The 22857-nt window shown below is 40.6% G+C and overlaps 1 protein-coding gene across 2 annotated transcripts in view; it reads right to left on the bottom strand.

Annotated features, from left to right (window-relative positions):
* Nucleotides 1–22857, bottom strand: part of PTH2R (parathyroid hormone 2 receptor) — an 86225-nt gene that overhangs the window by 23785 nt on the left and 39583 nt on the right. For both annotated transcript variants that reach the window (XM_068969014.1, XM_068969015.1), the window contains one exon: nucleotides 15591–15657. In XM_068969014.1, coding sequence (XP_068825115.1) covers nucleotides 15591–15657 — 67 coding nt within the window. The remainder of the gene's footprint in view (nucleotides 1–15590; nucleotides 15658–22857) is intronic.

Here is a 22857-nt window from a genome sequence, read left to right as displayed (position 1 = left end):
CAAAAATTTGATTAAAGAAGACACCCACCAATCAGTCCATCAATTTGATAGCTAAAATGACAATCAAGTAGATTATGGAAAGAATTAAGAAAAGTACGTCAAGGCTGTATATTGTCACACTGCTTATTTAACTTATATGCAGAGTACATCATGAGAAACACTGGGCTGGAAGAAGCACAAGCTGGAATCAAGATTGCTGGGAGAAATATCAATAACCTCAGATATGCAGATGACACCACCCTTATGGCAGAAAGTGAAGAGGAGCTAAAAAGCCTCCTGATGAAAGTGAAAGAGGAGAGTGAAAAAGTTGGCTTAAAGCTCAACATTCAGAAAACAAAGATCATGAAATCTGGTCCCATTACTTCATGGGAAATAGATGGGGAAACAGTGGAAACAGTGTCAGACTTTATTTTGGGGGGCTCCAAAATCACTGCAGATGGTGATTGCAGCCATGAAATTAAAAGATGCTTACTCCTTGGAAGAAAAGTTATGACCAACCTAGACAGTATATTCAAAAGCAGAGACATTATTTTGCAAACAAAGGTCTGTCTAGTCAAGGCTATGGTTTTTCCAATGGTCATGCATGGATGTGAGAGTTGGTCTGTGAAGAAAGCTGAGCGCTGAAGTATTGATGCTTTTGAACTGTGGTATTGGAGAAGACTCTTGAGAGTCCCTTGGACTGCAAAGAGATCCAACCAATCCATTCTGAAGGAGATTAGCCCTGGGATTTCTTTGGAGAGAATGATGCTGAAACTCCAGTACTTTGGCCACCTCATGCGAAGAGTTGACTCATTGGAAAAGACTGATGCTGGGAAGGGTTGGGGGCAGGAGGAGAAGGGGACGACAGAGGATGAGATGGCTGGATAGCATCACCAACTCGAAGGACGTGAGTCTGAGTGAACTCCGGGAGATGGTGATGGACAGGGAAGCCTGACGTGCTGCGATTCATGGGGTCACAAAGAGTCGGACACAACTGAGCAACTGAACTGAACCGAACTGAAGATTAAGAGGACTTGCTGCCTTAAAAAGCAGGTAAACAAAATACACACATGCATGCACACATGCACATGCACTCACATAACAGCTGAATGAAATTCAAAAAAATTATTATGAATAATTTAGGAAAGTATAGACTATAGGTTAGTCAAAAACTGAGTTATTGACTATGTACGATTCTAAGTATTTCAGGTGAATCGACAGTCTTCACAACAGCTCTATGAAACAGGCACATTATTCTCCCCACTTTGCAGGTGAGGAATCTGAGTCACAGCTTACACAAATTAGGTATGGTCACACAGCTGGCAAGTTGCAGATCCCTAATGAAACCCATGCAGCCCAGATGTATAGAATGGACTCAACCACTGCACCAAACTGCCCATAGAAGAAAGTTAATAGTGGACTGAGATAAAGAAATTTTTTAAAGAGTAGCATGAATTAAGAAAAGTTTGGAAAGATTCTAACTTATCAGTTCAGTTCAGTCACTCAGTCGTGTCCAACTCTTTGCAACCTCATGGAATGAAGCAGGCCAGGCCTCCCTGTCCATCACCAAATCCCAGAGTTTACCCAAACTCATGTCTACCGAGTCGGTGATGCCATCTAACCATCTCATCCTCTGTCATCCCCTTTTTCTCCTGCCCTCAATCTTTCCCAGCATCAGGGTCTTTTCAAATGAGTCAGCTCTTCACACCAGGTGGCCCAAGTATTGGAGTTTCAGCTTCAACATCAGTCCTTCCAATGAACACCCAGGACTGATCTGCTTTAGGATGAAATGATTGGATCTCCTTGCAGTCCAAGGGACTCTCAGGAGTCTTCTCCAACACCACAGTTCAAAAGCATCAATTCTTCTGCATTCAGCTTTCTTTATAGTCCAACTCTCATATCCATACATGACCACTGGAAAAACCATAGCCTTGACTAGACAGACCTTTGTTGGCAAAGTAATGTCTCTGTTTTTTAATATGCTATCTAGGTTGGTCATAACTTTTCTTCCAAGGAGTAAGCATCTTTTAATTCCATGGCTGCAATCACCATCTGCAGCAATTTTGGAGCCTAAAAAAATAAAGTCTGACAGTTTCTACTGTTTCCCCATCTATTTCCCATGAAGTTATGGCATGATCTTCATTTTCTGAATGTTGAGCTTTAAGTCAACTTTTTCACTCTCCTCTTTCACACTTCCTGCCATAAGGGTGGTGTCATCTGCATATCTGATGTTATTGATATTTCTCCCAGCAATCTTGATTCCAGCTTGTGCTTCATCCAACCCAGCATTTCTCATGGTGCCTTCTGCATATATTACTTATATATGCTGCTGCTGCTGCTAAGTCGCTTCAGTCGTCTTTGACTCTGTGTGACCCCATAGACAGCAGCCCACCAGGCTCTGCTTTCCCGGGGATTCTCCAGGCAAGAACACTGGAATGGGTTGCCATTTCCTTCTCCAATGCATGAAAGTGAAAAGAGAAAGTGAAGTCGCTCAGTCGTGTCCGACTCTTCGCAACCCCATGAACTGCAGCCTACTAGGCTCCTCCGTCCATGGGATTTTCCAGGCAAGAGTACTGGAGTGGGTTCCATTTCCTTCTCCAACTTATATATGATAATTTCTCAAATTATTTATAATTTTTTTAATTTCATTCAACTGTTAAGTGAGTGTATGTGCATGTGTGCGTGCATGTGTGCATTTTGTTTACCTGTCTTTTAAGGCAGCAAGTTCTCTTAATCTTAGTTTTTCTTAATTCTTTCCATAATCCATTTGATTGCCATTTTAGCTATCAAATTGATGGACTGATTGGTGGGTGTCTTCTTTAATCAACTTTTTGAGAGTTTGCTGGATTTTTTTTTACAGTGTTACAGGTTTAATGAAATAATGTTTGTGGACAAAGAGCCTGGTGTATCCACTAAATAAATAAGCAGGGGACAATATACAGCCTTGACTTCCTTTTTCTATTTGGAACCAGTCCATTGTTCCATGTGCAGTTTTAACTGTTGCTTCCTGACCTGCATACAGGTTTCTTAAGAGGCAGGTCAGATGGTCTGGTATTCCCATCTCTTGAAGAATTTTCCACAGTTTCTTGTGATCCACATAGTCAAAGGCTTTGGCATAGTCAATAAAGCAGAAATAGATGTTTTTCTGGAACTCTTTTGATTTTTTGATGATCCAGTGGATGTTGGCAATTTGATCTCTGGTTCCTCTGCCTTTTCTAAAACCAGCTTGAACATCTGGAAGTTCATAGTTCACATATTGCTAAAGCCTGGCTTGGAGAATTTTGAGCATTACTTTACTAGCATGTGAGATGAGTGCAATTGTGTGGTAGTTTGAGCATTCTTTGGCATTTCCTTTTTTGGGATTGGAATGACAACTGACCTTTTCCAGTCGTGTGGCCACTGCTGAGTTTTCCAAACTTGCTGGCATATTGAGTGCAGCACTTTCATGGCATCATCTTCCAGGATTTAAAACAGCTCAATTGGAATTCCATCACCTCCACTATATTTGTTCGTAGTGATGCTTTATAAGGCCCACTTGACTTCACATTCCAAGATGTCTGGCTCTAGATGAGTGATCACACCATCGTGATTATCTGGGTCGTGAAGATCTTTTTTGTACAGTTCTTCAGTGTATTCTTGCCACCTCTTCTTAATATCTTCTGCTTCTGTTAGGTCCATACCATTTCTGTCCTTTATTGAGCCCATCTTTGCATGAAATGTTCCAGTGGTATCTCTAAGTTTCTTAAAGAGATCTCTAGTCTTTCCCATTCTATTGTTTTCCTCTATTTCTTTGCATTGATCACTGAGGAAGGCTTTCTTATCTCTTCTTGCTATTCTTTGGAACTCTGCATTCAAATGGGTATATCTTTCCTTTTCTCCTTTGCTATAACCAGGTTTTAAAATCAATATTAGAAACACAAACATTAGGTCTAACAAAGAAGGAAAATGGATTTCGCAATTTAGAAGACACTTGAAGAATCTCTCCAAATGGAGGAATGAAGAACAAAGACTTTTGTGATGAGGGTTAGATGTCTACATGGAGGGCACAAAATTGAAAGATTATTTCTCTTTCTGAGGAAAATTATAACTAGAACAAATCAATAAAGACATAAAAAGAAAAAATCCTGCTCTAGAGAAAGATTTGAGCTTACAGAAGGAAAAATGACACTTATATTGGGAAATGGAATGAAAAATAACAACTCACATTCTGGGGAGATTTTAAAATTTCTTTTAAATAAAGAAATATCATTTAGAGAAAGAGAAATCACTTAGAGGATCCTTGCATATCTCAAGTAACCTTCTTGAAGGGAAAATTTTGCTTACTGTCATTAATAAGCCAGTGAAAGTGGCTCATTCGTGTCTGACTCTTTGCCACCTGTGGACTACAGTCCATAGAATTCTCCAGGCCAGAATACTGGAGTGGGTAGCCTATCCCTTCTCCATCAGATCTTCCCCACCCAGGAATCGAACTGGGGTCTTCTGCATTGCAGGCGGATCCTTTACCAACTGAGCTCTCAGTTCAGTTCAGTCTCTCAGTTGTGTCTGACTCTGTGACCCCATGAATCGCAGCACACCAGGCCTCCCTGTCCATCACCAACCCCCAGAGTTTACCCAAACTCATGTCCATCGAGTTGGAGATGCTATCCAGCCATCTCATCCTCTGTCATCCCCTTCTCCTCCTGCCCCCAATCCATCCCAGCATCAGGGTCTTTTCCAATGAGTCAACTCTTCCCATGAGGTGGCCAAAGTATTGGAGTTTCAGCTTCAGCATCAGTCCTTCCAATGAACACCCAGGACTGGTCTCCTTCAGAATGGACTGGTTGGATCTCCTTGCAGTCCACGGGACTCTCAAGAGTCTTCTCCAACACCATAGTTCAAAAGCAACTGAGCTCTCAGGGAAGCCCAAAAGAGAACTCCAAGGAATTCAACAAAAGCATTCCTTGGAGGAATGTCCCAGGCAAGAATACTGAAGTGGGTTGCTATGTCCTTCTCCAGGGGATCTTCCTGACCCTGGGATTGAACCTGGGTCTCCTGCATTGCAGACAGACTCTTTATTGACTGAGCCACCACGGAAGTCCTGTAGCACACAGAGTAAGCCAGCAGCACACAGAATACATTTTATGGAAATGTGGCTTTAAAATAATGCAAATATAAACATTAGATTCTCTCTCAATTACGTTTTTAAAGATTTATTCAAAGTGAAGCATAGATAAATTTCAAGTTCAAAATTTCAGCCATGAAACCTGTGGCTCCTTAGGCCATCTCAAAGACTGCTCCTAGAATCACCTTTGCCAGAATCATTGGCCCCACTCCCTCTGCTCTCCCATCCTTACTGCTGCTGCTGCTGCTGCTAAGTCGCTTCAGTCGTGTTTGACTCTGTGCGACCCCATAGACGGAGGCCCACCCGGCTCCCCCGTCCCTGGGATTCTCCAGGCAAGAACACTGGAGTGGGTTGCCATTTCCTTCTCCAATGCATGAAAGTGAAAATGAAAGTGAAGTCGCTCAGTCGCTCAATTTTCCAGGCAAGAGTACTGGAGTGGGATGCCATTGCCTTCTCCCCCATCCTTACTAGGACAGCTCATTCTCAGGCTTTAGCCTGAATGTCACTTTTTCTCAAAAGCTATTCCTGACACCCCAGTCCCACCCTAGCACTTGTCACATTTAAATCTTATCTCACCCCCATGGGCTTCTCAGGTAGTGCAGTGGTAAAGAATCTGCCTGCCAGTGCAGGAGACACAGGCAAAGCAGGTTTAGTCTCTGGCTCAGGAAGATCCCCAGGAAAAAGAAATAGCAACCCACTCCAGTATTCTTGCCTAGAAAATTCCACGTACAGAGGAGTCTGGCGGGCTACAGTCCATGGGGTCACAAAGAGTCAGACATGACTCACTTGCATGCATTAACCGACTATGCTTAAGTTTAAGGAGAAACTGGTGACTGTTTTCCCACCATCTCAACCCCACTGCTCACACAGCATCTGCAGTGTTCTTGGTCTTAAACAAGACTTGTTAAATGAGTGAATGAAATGTGCACTCTCTAAACCCTACTTATATTGAGGTAAATTAGCACATCCACTTCAGTGTAGAATTTTCACCTCTAAATGTCTATCACAAAAGATTTTAGTAGAGAAAGAAGTCAAAATTTATGTATAAGAAAGTCCACTGTTTTAAAATATCTTTAAAGATATCTGAAACTGAAACTGTTAGTCTCTCAGTCCTGTCCAACTCATTGTAACCCCATGGACTGTAGCCCGCCAGACTCCACTGTCCATGCAGTTCTCCAGGCAAGATTACTGGAGTGGGCTGTCATTTTCTTCTCCAGGGGATCTTCCTGACCCGGGTCTCCTGCATTGCAGGCAGATTCTTCACTGTCTGAGCTAAAGAATCTGTAAAGCTATCTATTTACACTTAAAATTTTCGTCAGTGCCTTTGGATACGTAATGGGGAGGGTTCTCTTTCTCCCCATTCCTGATCTTTCCTTCCAGGGAAGATAGCTAAAGTGATGTGCACTTCTGTTTTCCCCACTCCACCTTACTGTCTCCATCCCTGGAGAAGATGGACTAAAGTATTTGATGAGTGAATGCGGGAAGAATACTAAATCTGTATAATTCAACTCATCCTTCTTTACTTTGGCAGCTTGCACTGAGCAGACTTGCTCTGCAGCATCTCAGCATCTGAACATCCTGTGCTTGAGTGGGCAGATACCGCCTAATTATGGGCTTCTTCAACAGGCCCACTGCACCGACAGATTAAGATCACCCCAGACTCCAGCAGCTCTAAGGATTTTGCTTTGGTTCTCTCTCTCCTTTGTTTTATATCTCGACTTGTTTGGAATCTGAGCAGCAAAGAGGGATGTTATGTATTAGCAGTCCTCAGAGATCCTCTGAACACATCACACCTCACCCCATATACTGGTTTCTTTTTCAGTATCATGAACATAGGAAATGTGTCTGCTTTGTTTATATGTACATCAGTTCTAAATATTGAACTTTTAATGATAGATAATAAACTCCTTAATCTTTATCAGTTATTATCATTTGATTATCTTTATAACAGGCATGATGATAAAATATTTAATTCAATTCTTATCAGTTGGAATTCAATTTGTAACTTATGGGTAAATGCTTGAGCTTTAATTTCACTTGAAGTTCTATATTTGACTTATTTAGAGGAGGAAAGGGATTATGGAGCAGAGATTTTCCTCTAGGGGGAAAAAAAAACAATTTTGTATTTGCAATTCCATTAAAGATTAGAAATTAAATTTCATTCACTTTACTTTAAATTCCTTCCTTATCAGTCATTCCTCTCACCCTCCCCTCTTGTGCTTCATCACTGAGTTTTCTTTAATAACCACTGGGCGGAAATGAATCACTGACTCAACAGCAGCTGAGGTGCTTGTACTCTTCTTGTCCCCTTCTTTTTATATTTCATAAAGTGAACTGGGTATTATTTTTTTTAACTCATCACTGTAAAATTTTTCTTAAAGGAACTAGTAAAAGTACCATCTTATTCCATTTTCCGGAATTCCCCGAAATATCTTTTGACAGGTACATGAACAAAACATGTATAAGAAAAAAATGAAAGTCTGGAGCATCTCCATTTAATGCACTCTAAATAGCTACAGTCTCTTCAAGGGCCACTACTTACTCACTCAAATTAGATCATTATTCATAGGATGAGCAAGCCCATGACAAACATCACAAACTCCTTGTTGGCCAGAGACTAGTCCTTAGCTTGGGTACACAATGGTGCTGTAATCTATGACAGACATCTAAAAACAGGCAAATATACCAATAACAGAAAGAAAGGGGGGAGGGGAGGGAGAGAGGGGGGCGGAAGGAAGGAAGGAACTGTTGCCCTGTAATTTCCTAAAATCCACCAACATGTATAAACCAAACTATTTGCTCTCACAGTTAGCAATTTTCTGTAGGATTATTTAAAGGCCAAAATCTCTGAAATAGTGTTGACAGATTATCATCTGGCAAGAGATCCCCAAAATGCTTTCCAACATGTACATTTTTTTATTTTATGGATTATTTGGGGGGTGTTACCAGGAAATAAACTACTGCCTATAAAAAAACAAGTACATAAATTCTAGTATCTCAGCAAGTAACTGGCCCTGATTTCGCATTTCAGCCTCTTTAATAAAAGTTTTGGATTTAGGACTGAATTTTGGATTTTCTACTTCACCCCTCCCACATTCCTTAGACGTATGTACCATAAGAAAAGTAACTCAAAGAAATTTATACCCTACGAATATAAAAGTTGTATGGCATGTATGCTCAGTCATATCTGACTCTTTGCAATTCCATGGACTATAGTCCACAGATTCCTCTGTCCATGGGATTTTTCAGGCAAGAATACTGCTGTGGTTTGCCGTTTCCTACTCGAGGGGATCTTTCAGACCCAGAGACTGAACCTGCATTTCCTGTGTCTCCCGCATTGGCAGGCAGATTCTTTACCACTGAGCCACCTGGGAAGCTCCCAGGTATAAAAGATGTATTATTAAATATTAACTAAATCAGTAATACTTTTTATCAATGACACTTACCTTTTCTTGGTTCCTTAAAAATAAATAGTTTTTATTACATGTTCATTTTGGTTCTGCTAAGATGAAGCAAAACATTGTACAGAAAAATATTTTGAGAGTTTGTGACGCCTCAAAAGGAATGGTTTTATGTGAATGGAAGAGATGGGACTGACTCCTATCAGAAAAAGAAAAAGCCTTGGATTGCTGTCACCCTCCTCATGGTCACCAGCTACTGAAGCACTGATGTCCCTTTGCTGCCCACCTTAGTTTAACACTCTTCATGGTTTTTCCAATTTTAACATAATTCTTTAATGCTTGTATCTTTCTTTGGAAACCTACATGAAGAAAATGACCTCTCACAGTGAAATCTAAGGACCTTCAAAATATTGTAATTGATGTGAGAGTTAATCGGATAGAATTATGTACTTAAAAGTGAATAGCTAATAGCTCTCTTAAACAGATGTCCATACCTCCAGACTAGTTCATTTAACCCCTGCTTTTGATCTTTCCTTCCAGGGGAGGCAGCTCAACTGATGTGCACTTCTGCTCTCCCCACCTCCCTTACTCTCTCCAGCCCTGGAGGTGATGGACTAAAGCATATGATGAGTGAACGTGGGAAGAATACTGAGGTTGCTTGACTCAGCCCACCCTTCTTTATGGAGGGAGCCTGCGGTGACCAGACTTCCTCTGCAGTTATCTCCAGGGTTAGGAGCACCCTGTGCCTAGACACCATCCCCGTTATGTCAAAGCCCAAATCTAATCTGATCACTAACCTGCTTAAAATCTTCCAAAGTCTTATTACAATTTTAAGGAAAATTCCAGTGTCCTTTTAGCACAAAATACAAGGCCAATCACAAATCAGTTCCTCTCCACTTTCAGTCTACTCTCCCGCATCTTCCACAAATGCACCCAGCCAGCCAGCCACAGAAAACATGACCTGTCCTTTTATATTTTTAAAATTCCTGATCACATGAAACATAGCTAGTCTTCCACAACTACCGGTTACACTTGTCATGTCTTTTGCAGCCACTTCAAATTTAATTGTCAAGGGAATTTGTCTATTTCAGCATTTTCCAAGTGCCACCACCATAATTTTGCTATATCAATATTATTCATCCACTATTATTTACTTGATACCCTTCTTCAATCTACTTTTATTAAAGTTTAAACTTTTAAATTTCATATCATTACCATAAATGGAAATCCAGTAGAAGCTGCTGTAAGCAAGTGGCAACTGTAAAAATAAATACAATGGAAACAAGTCACGCGAAATTTTATGTAGACTGGGTTGTCTGTCCCCCACCTCCATCCCCCAAAGGAAGATATCACACATAATAGAAGAGTATTAAAGACCAGTACCAAAATGAGACTGTCTCTGAGATATGCTCAGAAGAGTTGGAGAAGGACCAACACTCTCAATATATGACTGCACATTACTTAATAATATTGCATGTACTACTTAATCAGTCCTCTATGTCCAAGGGTATGTGCTCTCAATCTGGTAAACACTGGCTGAGCTTAAATTCAATTACCATGAACAGAGAAATCTGTGGGCTCTGGAACTATAATGTATTGCCTGAATTGGAGTACTCTTGCCTGGAAAATCCCATGGACTGGAGCCTACCAGGCTCCTCTGTCCATGGGGTCGCTAAGAGTCAGACATGACTGAGCGGTTTCACTTTCACTTTTCACTTTCGTGCATTGGAGAGGGAAATGGCAACCCATTCCAGTGTCCTTGCCTGGAGAATCCCAGCGACGGGGAGCCTGGTGGGCTGCCATCCATGGGGTGGCACAGAGTTGGACACAACTGAAGCGACTTAGCAGCAGCAGCAATCAGCACTTTATAAATGTATAGTTAGTTAATTCAGTAGCTCAGTCGTGTCCGACTCTTTGCGACCCCATGAATCACAGCACACCAGGCCTCCCTGTCCATCACCAACTCCTGGAGTTCACTCAGACTCACATTCATCGAGTTGGTGATGCCATCCAGCCATCTCTCCTCCTGCCCCCAATCCCTCCCAGCAACACAGTCTTTTCCAATGAGTCAATTCTTCACATGAGGTGGCCAAAATACTGGACTTTCAGCTTTAGCATCATTCCTTCCAAAGAAAACCCAGGGCTGATCTCCTTCAGAATGGATTGGTTGGATCTCCTTGCAGTCCAAGGGACTCTCAAGAGTCTTCTCCAACATTACAGTTCAAAAGCATCAATTCTTCGGTGCTCAGCCTTCTTCACAGTCCAACTCTCACATCCATACATGACCACTGGAAAAATCATAGCCTTGACTAGACAGACCTTTGTTGGCAAAGTAATGTCTCTGCTTTTCAACATGCTATCTAAGTTGGTCATAACTTTTCTTCCAAGGAGTAAGTGTCTTTTAATTTCATGACTGCGTCACCATCTGCAGTGATTTTGGAGCCCCAAAATATAAAGTCTGACACTGTTTCCACTGTTTCCCCATCTATTTCCCATGAAGTGATGGGACCAGATGCCATGATCTTCGTTTTCTGAAGGTTGAGCTTTAAGCCAACTTTTTCACTCTCCAATTTCACTTTCATCAAGAGGCTTTTTAGTTCCTCTTCACTTTCTGCCATAAGGGTAGTGTCATCAGCATATCTGAGGCTATTGATATTTCTCGCAGCAATCTTGATTCCAGCTTGTGCTTCTTCCAGCCCAGTGTTTCTCATGATGTACTCTGCATATAAGTTAAATAAGCAGGGTGACAATATACAGCCTTGACATACTCCTTTTCCTATTTGGAAACAGTCTGTTGTTCCATGTCCAGTTCTAACTGTTGCTTCCTGACCTGCATACAGGTTTCTCAAGAGGCAGGTCAGGTGGTCTGGTATTCCCATCTCTTTCAGAATTTTCCACAGTTTCTTGTGATCCACACAGTCAAAGGCTTTGGCATAGTCAATAAAGCAGAAATAGATGTTTTTCAGAATAGATGTTTTTCAACTCTCTTGCTTTTTCGATGATCCAGTGGATGTTGGCAATTTGATCTCTGGTTCCTCTGCCTTTTCTCAAACCAGCTTGAACATCTGGAAGTTCATGGTTCACGTACTGCTGAAGCCTGGCTTGGAGAATTTTGAGCATTACTTTACTAGCGTGTGAGATGAGTGCAATTGTGCCGTAGTTTGAGCATTCTTTGGCATTGCCTTTCTTTGGGATTGGAATGAAAACTGGCCTTTTCTATATATTATAAATGTATAAACCTAAGGTATTAATAGTTACATAACTGCTCTTGGACTCAAACTAAGAATAATGAAAATCCCAGTCTCAAAGCTGTTTGCAGTTTAAGGAAGAAAAGGTTTTGCGATAAAACCTGAAGCAAAAAAGACCCTAAAATATTCATTTATCAAATAAGTAGAAAGTAGATCCAACCAGTCCATCTTAAAGGAGATCAGTCCTGGGTGTTCATTGGAAGGACTGATGCTGAAGCTGAAACTCCAATACTTTGGCCACCTGATGCGAAGGATTGACTCATTTGAAAAGACCCTGTTACTGGGAAAGATTGAAGGCAGGAGGAGAAGGGGATGACAAAGGATGAGATGGTTGGATGGCATCACCAACTCAATGGACAAGAGTTTGAGCAAACTCTGGGAGATAGTGAAGGACAGGGAAGCCTGGCATGCTGCAGTCCATGGGGTCACAAAGAGTTGGACACAACTGAGAGACTGAATAGCAACGGTTTTAGATTTCATGAGTCCAAAATCAAGTGGGTGGTTTCTTCCAAACTTGTACTTGTCTGTAATTATCTCTAAAATTCAATTCTATTGATATGACTTCAAGTCAGAAACTATGAATTCTCATTCATACTATATGCAATGCAAGACTAAAAAACAAAATTTATCCTGAATTTAACATATAAAAGCTATAAATGCAGCCATAAAAATAAAAAGATTATTTCCCCATAATTTTGAGGAAAAAATTTTTACATGCTTTGGAAATGTAAGTGAAAAAAATATGGTCCAAAAATGCAGGTTATAGTCTTTGTTTTGTCACACTGGCTGTGTGACCTTTATGTGTGTGGACTTTAGTTTCCTTTTTAAGAAAATAAAAAGATTGTGTGAAATGAACTCAAAAGTTCTGCAATTATACTGGCTTTGTGCTCTTATTTCACTTCTTACTTCTTACTGTTTCAGCATGATTAATTACTTTGTACACAAGTTTTATTTTTTCAGCAAGTGTTTATGGAGTGGCCACTCCATTTCAGGCAAATTGCTGGACATTAGAATATAGACATAGAGAAAAATATGGTTCTTATTCACATAAACCTTGCAGTTTAGTGGGCAAGAAAGGCATTCAACAAATAAGCCAAAGCATTATACTAAATGATGATCTTGAAGAGGAAAAAACCTCACCAGGCTCTGTGGGATATATTACTGCTGCTGCTAAATCGCTTCAGTCACGTCCAACTCTGTGCAACCCTATGGACTGCAGCCTGCCAGGCTCCTCTGTCCGTGGGATTTTCCAGGCAAGAGTACCGGAGTGGGTTGCCATGCCCTCCTCCAGAGGATCTTCCCAACCCAGGGATTGAACCCAGGTCTCCTACATTGTAGGCAGATTCTTTACCACTGAGCCACCAGGTAAGCCCTCGGGTTATAACAGGTGAACTAATTTAGATGGAGAGCATAAGGGAGGCCACAATGGAGAGGTGACATTTAAAGTGGGGAGTAGGAGGCATCACTTCCCAGCCTTCCGGGAGTATAGTGCAAAATGAAGAACAGTGCTGAGAGGGGCAGACATGGAAAAGTTCAAGGAACTGAAAGGAAAACGAGGCAAAGGCAGAGCACATAAAGGCATGTGGGCATGAATGGCAGGGTCTCCTCTGAACTATCAAGAATGCCAGCTTTTATCATAAGTGTATGGAGCTCACTAGGTAGGGACGCTGGCCCTGATGTTCAAATCCGAGCTCTACCACTTGCTAGCTGAGTGACCTTGGGCAGTTTCCTCATTTAGAGTTATTGGTAGGATTAGATCAATGTAAATCAATGTGATCAATGTAAATAAAGTGTATAAAACACTGCCCAGTGGTGGTAAGCTCTTGGCTATGTATGTTGTTATTATTAGCATCATCTTTCAGGCTTCAGAAAAGCTCAGAGGAAGGAGAACTGCACTCCAGGAGCTGAGACCTGGGCTCTAGGAGCATCTCTTCCCATACAGGCTGTTTCCACCATAAAATGAGGAAACTTTAAGAGGAATTGAGATAACCCCTAATTGTAATAAAGAAACAAAAAGGTAGCTTCAAGTGAATAGAAAAAAAAATCTGATTTTTGAAATTAAATGGATGTTCTAATAGGGAAAAAAGATTTAAGAATTTTTGATTTGTATAATTTTAGTTCTAGAAGATGAAAATGACATCCCACTCAAGTATCCTTCAACATTTATTGACTGTACCATCATTTCTGGTTCCTTTTCACCAATGGTGAATCTTTCAGAATCTCTGTAATCACCTAGGGGCTTCCCAGGTGGCGCTAATGGTAAAGAATCCACCGGCCAATGCAGGAGATGCAGGTTCGATCCCTAGTCAGGAAGATCCCCTAGAGAAGGGAATGGCAACCCACTCCAGTATTCTCGAAGAGGAAAAGTTAAAATTTTACATAACCTCCTGCTCCTTCTGCCTCTGTAATTCAGCTTGCTCCTTGCAAAGTCTGGATCACATAGGTCACGTAGTCTCAGAAAGTGGGCACTTACAATACTAGGAACTGGAGCTTATCTCACGCACCCTTGTCTTGCTGTTTGCAACTGCCCAGCCCCTGTAAACCTGCTTAATCATGCCTGTCTGTGTAAAGGTCAGGCATTCCCCTCCCCATCTTGACTGCTGCTCCCCACACGCTCGCAAAACCCCTTAGCTTAAATCAGCCTATTAACAGCTAGTGTTGCCCATTATAGTCTGTCCATAAAAACTCTGTGACCCCTTTGTTCAGGGCTCAGAGCTTACAGTGTTAACTCCGTTGGGCCTGCTGGCATAATAAACATGAGTTCTCCAGCTCTCCGAGTGTGGTGCTTGGTTTCTTGATTACTGGTTTCTGCAATATTCTCACCTGTAAAATCCCATGGACAGAGGGGCCTGGTGGGCTACAGTCCATGGGGTCACAGAGTCAAATATGACTGAACGACTTTTAACTCCCTCAGTCATAATCACCTAACTTAACTGCTTCGCATTGCAATCTAGAAAACTCAGCATATAAACTTCTCATCCACACTGGTGATGTGAGTAAGGTGGCTTAGTGAGTAAAGAACATGCCTGTCAATGCAAGAGATGTAAGAGATGCAGGTTTAATCCCTGGGTTGGGAAGATCCCCTGAAGGAGGGCATGGCAACCCACTCCAGTATTCTTGCCTGGAGAATTCCCATGGACAGAGGAGCCTGGAAGGCTACAGTTCATAGGGTCACGAAGAGTCGGACACAACTGAGCAACTGACATATACAAAATCTGTAAACAAACGACAGACCTTCAGATAAAAATCAGCTATACTATATACTTGAAATATTACAAGCAGATAAGGTCCCATGCAATATCATTGCCAACTCTAGTCTTTTTCTTAGTACCTATTAGAGGCTATACATCAGTGTGGAATTCTCTTAACTCCTTTTGGAAAATATGTCAAATAAAAGCTTTAGGCAATGCTTTATAATAAATCATACTCCCATATTTCCTTCTCATAATTCCTGTTCTCTTGCTATTCCCTCTTGACCTCTCCTCCTGACCTATTACTAGGTGATCAGAACATTATAAAATAATGGCTGAAAAAAGGGAAGAGTGTAAGGACCTCCCAACTGCTTGAACCTGCAAAAGTTCATAGATATTTTGAAGTCCCAGAATTTTTCCTATGTGCTAGAAGATTAAAGGGAGCTTTCTTCATGGATCTTCATGGATCTCAGTGTGAGCCAGGAATAAGGATCCAGGAATAAGGAATAAGGATTCCCAACCCAGAGTTTCTCAACAGCTATTATATAACATGAGGTTTCCTAAACTTTTATAAACAAAGTGACCAACATATTTTCTCTGGATTTTAGCACCAGTTTAATTATGCATCTTGTTTTTCTTTTTTTTAAACTATACAGGCTTTTAAACTTACCCCGATAGCGGCTAATATTGGGGCTTGGTAAATCCACTTGATGTCTCCAGCACTAAGTTCCCAGCATCTGAGACATGAAAAAGAACTTCCATGAATAGACTGGCAAAGTAAATAAGCGATAAGAATTAAGTACCATTTTAAGTTTTACCAAAAACTCCATACCCAGGATTTTGATTACGAAACAAGCAGACCAAAAAAAAAAAAAGGCTCCTAAAACTCCCAGTGGGGAAAAATGTAGTGAGTCCTGCTTTCTATACTATTAGCAACACTTTGGGGATAAGTATTATAAATAGTGGTATATTATTTTTACAACAAGAGTCAAAACTATGTTTCCAGAGCCACAAAAAAATTAGTCTTCTAAATGTGGTACCATTGATTCTTTACTTTCGTTATCACTGGAATGAGCCATTTTTTAACAGTTGACCGAGAAAGTCCTCCCATATTCAGAATTTACTCCATTGGCTGTAAGACACTGACATTAATACATTCTTATCCACAGACATGCAACATAAAACTAACAATAATGCAAATGATCCTTGTTAATAGGAATGGAGAAGAAAATTGAATACGAATGATTTTTATCCCTAGAAAGGAAAATTAGCTGTTTGGTGAAATGTAAGTGACTAGTGATCTGTGAATATTGACCAGTTTCTACATTTATTTGTAAAATCATTTCAGCATTCACAGTACTAAATATAAACATGCGATTCTTTTATTTCTCCTTTGAACCAGTTATAATAGCTTACTGGTTACTAAGCTAAGCTTATTGGTTAGCTTACTAATCAGTGAGTCAAAAAATCTCTGACAGGTAGTCATTTCATATTTGCATAACATCATGACTTTTATCTTCTTTTTTTAAGAGTTTTTTTATAGCATTAATAAAGATACATTAGTTGTTCAGTCGTGTCTGACTCTTTGCAACCCTGTGGACTGTGTAGATCACCAGGTTCCTCTGTCCATGGAATTCTCCATGCAAGAATACTGGAGTGGGTTGGCATCCCTTTTCCAAAGATCTTGGATCTTCCTGACCCAGGAGTTGAACCTGGGTCTCCTGCATTGCAAGCAAATTCTTTACCGTCCAAGCCACCAGTATATAATTTACCTATTTGCTATACTTATTTTCTGCTTCCTGCTCGCTCCAACTGGAATTTAAGTTTAGATAGGCAGGGATTGCTGTTGTTTTTGTTTTCTGTTATAAGTGCCTAGAACAGGCACTAGGTAGCCAATAAACATGTTTTGAATTAACTGAATTCAAAGTAAGTTAAACTTCACCCAGTTTGGTTTGTGGTAAAGGTCTTATACTAGAATAAATGGAACAGAGTTGAGAAAAACTAGTTCCACTTGAAACTTTAACATCACACTTTAAACAGTTTTTAAAATTAAAGATACATAAATAAAAGCCTTCAGTTTCTTTCTCCTTAGACCTAGCATTGATTGTAGCATTAGTAAATAAAAGCTTATGAAGAAATTTTAGTGAAATAATGATAATTTTTTAATTCTAGATGATAAACTTATATTAAGAAGTTACTTTTAAATTAATGAACAAATTATGGATAATAAAAAGCTATTTCAACTATTTCTTGAAAGTAAAACATTTTCAGCACACATATAATAACAAAAATTTTAATTTTTTTATGTAAGCAATATATTCTCATTTCAAAAATCAACCTATATAAAAAGACAGACATTGAGACATTTCAGTCCTCCCCATCTTGCTGTCTATATCTGACCTTGCCCTTCTGCTTACAGGTTAATATCTTTTATTACTTTATTGTGCATGCTTTCAGTATTTTGTTGTGCATAAACAAACACATACAGATACTATAATCTTATTTTCCCCATCTTACAAAAATGCAGTGTACACTCTGTTCTGTAACTTGCCTTTTCCTTTTTATAGCATATCTTTAATTTCTTTCCATGTCAGTACTGAGAGAGCTCAGTAGCCCAGCATTCCATTGGAAGGAGGTACCACAGCTAAATCGACCAAACTCCTACACCAAAGTGTAATTCTGATCCAGCCACACTGAAATCAGCAAAATCAACGGGCTTGAAGACTGAATCAGAATGGACATCAAACGTATGTTACTTGTTTACACAAGTAACTTGCGTACATTACTTGTTTACACAGTATTGAACACTGCCCAATATTATCTGCATGCACCTATTTTCCACATTGTTCAGCCAGACAAGAGAAAGACAGTGTTATGGAGTCATGCAAAACGTCTATCACACTGCTCTAAAAAGGCTTCCAACTGTAAGGAAAGTGGCACATATTGTGAAAATATAAATTGAACACTGATTCACTAGCTATGAGACTCTTGGGTTTCATAAATTCTCTTTTCAGCTTTGACATTTGATAATATCTTTATAGCCCTCTTTCTTTTTGCCACAATGACATTTCATTGTGGTGTCTCCTAACACACTGGAATTCAATTATGCAATTTCAGTGAAGGAGGAAACAGAACAGGCTTTATCTTGAAAGCACGACTCTATCTTGGGCCTGACTGGACTTTGAGCTATACGCGCAGTATCTATGGAAACGACATATCAACTGGAAAACCAGACCCCCCGGATGGAAGAGCCCCAGGGCTCATACCTAGACTCCTCACCTAAAAGAATACCCTAATTATCTGTGTAACTGAATAGAATCATAAACTCTATTGACCACAGGCCTATTGATAATCGTCCACTGTTAACTACTTAGGCCTAAGGCATATGAATCATGGGTTATCTTTGACTGTATCTTTCTTTTCCTTTGTTCAGACTAGTTTCAGGGAATTTGGGGAGGTGGGTTTGGGCACATACACTTAGGGTATATAAGGTTTTCACAAGGACTGGTCAGGGTCCTTGGCTAAGAGGAGACTCTGCCTTGGGCCCTCCGGTGTAATAAATTGCACTCCACTATCTGCATTGTCCTTCTGAGTGAGTTTGTTTCCCGGAATGTGTGGCTACAACATCAGCTCTACAAAACACTCGTATCTGGAAGTAGGTCAAATCAGCTACTTCTAAAAACAAGAAAAACTTGACTTTGATCATTTTCAATGTCAAAGTTTTAAATCTGCCCTTTGATAAGAGGCAACTGAGGTTTCTTTTTTTTTCTTTTAAGGAAATGCTGTTGATTCTTGTTTTTCATTAATTATTCAATAACCCAGCTCACACTGTGTTTGTGAACATGGCCAAAAAACTACCGTCTGTTCAGATTTTTTAAAATAAATTTTAACACCCTAGGAAATGCAGGAATAAATGTCAGTAAATATGTAACTCTGAATGGTAAAGCATAAAATACAGTAGTCTTGAATAGTAGAGCATAGACAGGAAAGTAGGTCCTTTTGCAGCCAAGCTGGGAGCAGGAAATGCATTGTTCTGCCAGAGGGACCCAGTATTGGAATACTGTATTGTCTCCAACACTCACACTCTGATAAGAGAAGAGGAAGTGAAGTAACCTCAAAGCCATGCAGATTTCCCAGGAATGATAGAATGTAACATTTCTTGGTCCTTTCCACTGCAAGCCTTAATGTTCCTATTGGCACCTCTTATCTCCTTTGAGTGAGCAGGGAGACAGTCATAAGGTATTTTGCTTTTGTAAGTTAAAAAGAAAGAGAAAATTATTCACTCTTTAAGTCATTTGTCCAATCTAAACTGCAGGAAATTTCTTAAAGGAAATCAACCCTGAATATTCATTGGAAGGATTGATGCTGAAACTGAAGCTCCAATACCTTGGCCACCTACCTGATGTGAAGAGCTGACTCATTGAGAAAGACACTGATGCTGGGAAAGATTGAAGGCAGGAGTAGAAGGGGACAACAAAGAACGAGATGGTTGGATGGCACCAGCAACTCAATGGACATCAGTTTGAGCTGGCTCTGGGAGACGGCGAAAGACAGAGAAGCCTGGCATGCTGCAGTCACAAGGTGTTGGACATGACTGAGTGACCAAACACAACACAAACTACAGGACTCAGTTATCTTACCCTGCGTTAGTCAACACTTCACTAGAACTTTAGAACTGGAAGAAAACTTTTTGTATATTCAATAGTTTAAAGTACCTTCTAAAACTGGGTCTTATCTGCTTATTTCTAAATGTCCAAAATACAGAGAAAATAAAAGTTCTAGCTTTGAAAGTCCAGATCAGAAAAAGATAAATCTCAAGTGTAAGAGACATGAACCAGGACCCCTTCTGGCCTTTGGAGATGCTCCCAGTCTGCTCTCTCCACCTGAACTTTGTGACGTGACACTATACGTAGGTCAGAAGACACTCAAGAAAACCCAAAAATCTTTTTATCTTAGACAAGCTGAATTTCACGAGAAATCAAATCAGGTAGTTATGAAATTATGCCATGAATGCGGTAACACAGTTTTATTTTCTATGCAAAATAAATGTAAAATGACCTCTTAACCCAGTTATCACACTCAGAGCACTACAGAATTCAAGATTTTAATCTAAGGTAAGGTAGGAGTAAATATGCTATGCAGAGGAGTCATATGATCTAACTTATAGTTAATATTTTTACATTAATTCGTCTATTTTAAAGCAATATTTAGCATCAGTTGTAGTTTTGCAAGTATCATGTACCTAATGGATTTTTTCTCAAAATAATAAACTCATATTTCCCATTTGTTCAGCAAAAGAATTGAATTATTAATAGCAATACCTAGTTTATAATTTTTGAGAAAAAATGCATGATAACTAAGGAAACTACCTGCTACTCCTACTGCTAAGTTGCTTCAGTCGTGTCCGACTCTGTGCGACCCCGTGGACTGCAGCCCACCAGGCTCTTCCGTCCATGGGATTTTTCAGGCAAGAGTACTGGAGTGGGTTGCCATTGCCTTCTCCTACCTATTTAATTCAATATTTAATGCACTATGAATATATTTGCTTTCTTTCCATGCTCAAAGCCTGGAAGAGCTAATGGAATGGATAAATGGAGTCAAAGTGCTCCAGGATATGTATAGGCAATCAGGTCTCATTCTATTCATTTCTCACAAGAGAGGACTGAACCAAACAATGCTTTTGGTTCTACCTTCTCTAAAATTCCAAATCTGACTGATTTGGTTACATATCTCAGGGTAAAATTAGTTAGCATTATTTAGTACCTCTTTCAGGAGAAGGCAACGGCAACCCACTCCAGTACTCTTGCCTGGAAAATCCCATGGACGGAGGAGCCTGGTAGGCTGCAGTCCACGGGGTCGCACAGAGTCGGACACGACTGAAGCGACTTAGCAGTACCTCTTTACTGACTCAACCTCCCTCTCTCCTTCAAGAAATCAAACAGCAAGGCTGCAGGTTTTCTTTGAGATTTCCAATATTGCTGTGTAAACATAACAATAATGATAACAATGTAGATAACATTAACCCCCATGTGTGTGTTAAGTCACTTCAGTCATGTCCAACTCTTTGTGGCCCCACGAACTGTACCCTGCCAGGCTCTTCTGTCCATGAGATTTGCCAGGCAAGAATATTGGAGTAGACTGCCATTTCCTTCTCCAGGGGATCTTTCCAACCCAGGGATCAAACCTCAGGTCTCCTGCATTTGGCAGGCTGGTTCTTTTCCACTAGCGCCACCTGGGAAGCCCTCATTAACCCCCAAGTGTCAGCAAATCCAAATAGCAAAAAGAGATAAAGGTAAGTAAAGATGAAACCCTGCAGGATCCTTCTGGGTACAAGCCCCTCCACATTCCCACTTCTTATTTGGGAAAAAGCTTTAGACTTGTGAAATGAAAACATCTCCTGCCATATCAATAAACAAGAAATGTCACAGCCTTCAGCAATTTCTGGCCTCCAAATGTGAATGAGGGCTCCCAAAACTGTGATCCAACAGATGCTGCCACTTCCCCCTTCCCCCTCGCTGAGGTAATTGCTGAGGAACTGAGGGAATGCAAGAAACAGCCAACAGCCACTCCTAAGGTTGAACAAGGAAATAAGATTTGGCACCAGAGACCTGAGCTGCATATGAAAAGAACGAATTCAGTGAGCTCAGAGGCTTGCATCTTTCCATACATAGAATGCTAAATTCCTTAACTTGATATCTAATCTTTGATGTTCAGACTGCTTACTTCCTTTGTTGCAAACTTGTATATAGCCAAACTCCCCGCTCCTGCCTCCTTGGAGCAGTTTTCTCAGAGCTACTGAGATACTGTCTCCCAGGCTCTGAGTCCTAAACATGCACACCAAACAAAATAATTCTGCTTTAAGTTTGTGACTATATTTTTTAGTCTACAGTCTTCAAGGGCTTCCCCAAGTTTCAAAGAGCAGACTCAGTTACTAATTAGGAAAGTGAGAAAATGCAGAAACAAAGGAAAAGCAGTCAAGCAAGAAAAGTAGTAACAACATGAACAGCAGAGTTGCGGGACTCCTAGTTTCTCCTAAAGAAATATAGATAATGATCTAATGATCCAGCAACCCCACATCCAAGGAGCGGTGGCTGCACAGGCACAGGAGGGCCTAGAGGAGCTATTCCACGTTCAAGGTCAGGAGCGGGGGCGGTGAGGAGATACCCTTCATCCAAGGTAAGGAGCAGCGGCTGCGCTTTGTTGGAGCAGCCATGAAGAGATACCCCACGTCCAAGGTAAGAGAAACCCAAGTAAGACAGTAGGTGTTGCAAGAGGGCATCAGAGGGCAGACACACTGAAACCATAATCACAGAAAACTAGTCAATCTAATCACACTAGGACCACAGCCTTGCCAACTCAATGAAACTAAGCCATACCCATGGGGCCACCCAAGACGGGCTGGTCATAGTGGAGAGGTCTGACAGAATGTGGTCCACTGGAGAAGGGAATGGCAAACCGCTTCAGTATTCTTGCCTTGAGAACCCCATGAACGGTATGAAAAGGCAAAATGATAGGATACTGAAAGAGGAACTCCCCAGGTCAGTAGGTGCCCAACACGCTACTGGATCAATGGAGAAATAACTCCAGAAAGAATGAAGGGATGGAGCCAAAGCAAAAACAATACCCAGCTGTGGATGTGACTGGTGACAGAAGCAAGGTCCGATGCTGTAAAGAGCAATATTGCATAGGAACCTGGAATGTCAGGTCCATGAATCAAGGCAAATTGGAAGTGGTCAAATAAGAGATGGCAAGAGTGAACGTCGACATTCTAGGAATCAGCAAACTAAAATGGACTGGAATGGGTGAATTTAACTCAGATGACCATTATATCTACTACTGAGGCAGGAATCCCTTAGAAGAAATGGAGTAGCCATCATGGTCAACAAAAGAGTCCAAAATGCATACTTGAATGCAATCTCAAAAATGACAGAATGATC

This window comes from Capricornis sumatraensis, chromosome 3 (genome assembly GCF_032405125.1).
Source record: "Capricornis sumatraensis isolate serow.1 chromosome 3, serow.2, whole genome shotgun sequence".
NCBI lineage: Eukaryota > Metazoa > Chordata > Mammalia > Artiodactyla > Bovidae > Capricornis > Capricornis sumatraensis.
Note: the sequence above shows the minus strand (reverse complement) of the source record. Positions and strands in the feature narration are given on the sequence as shown.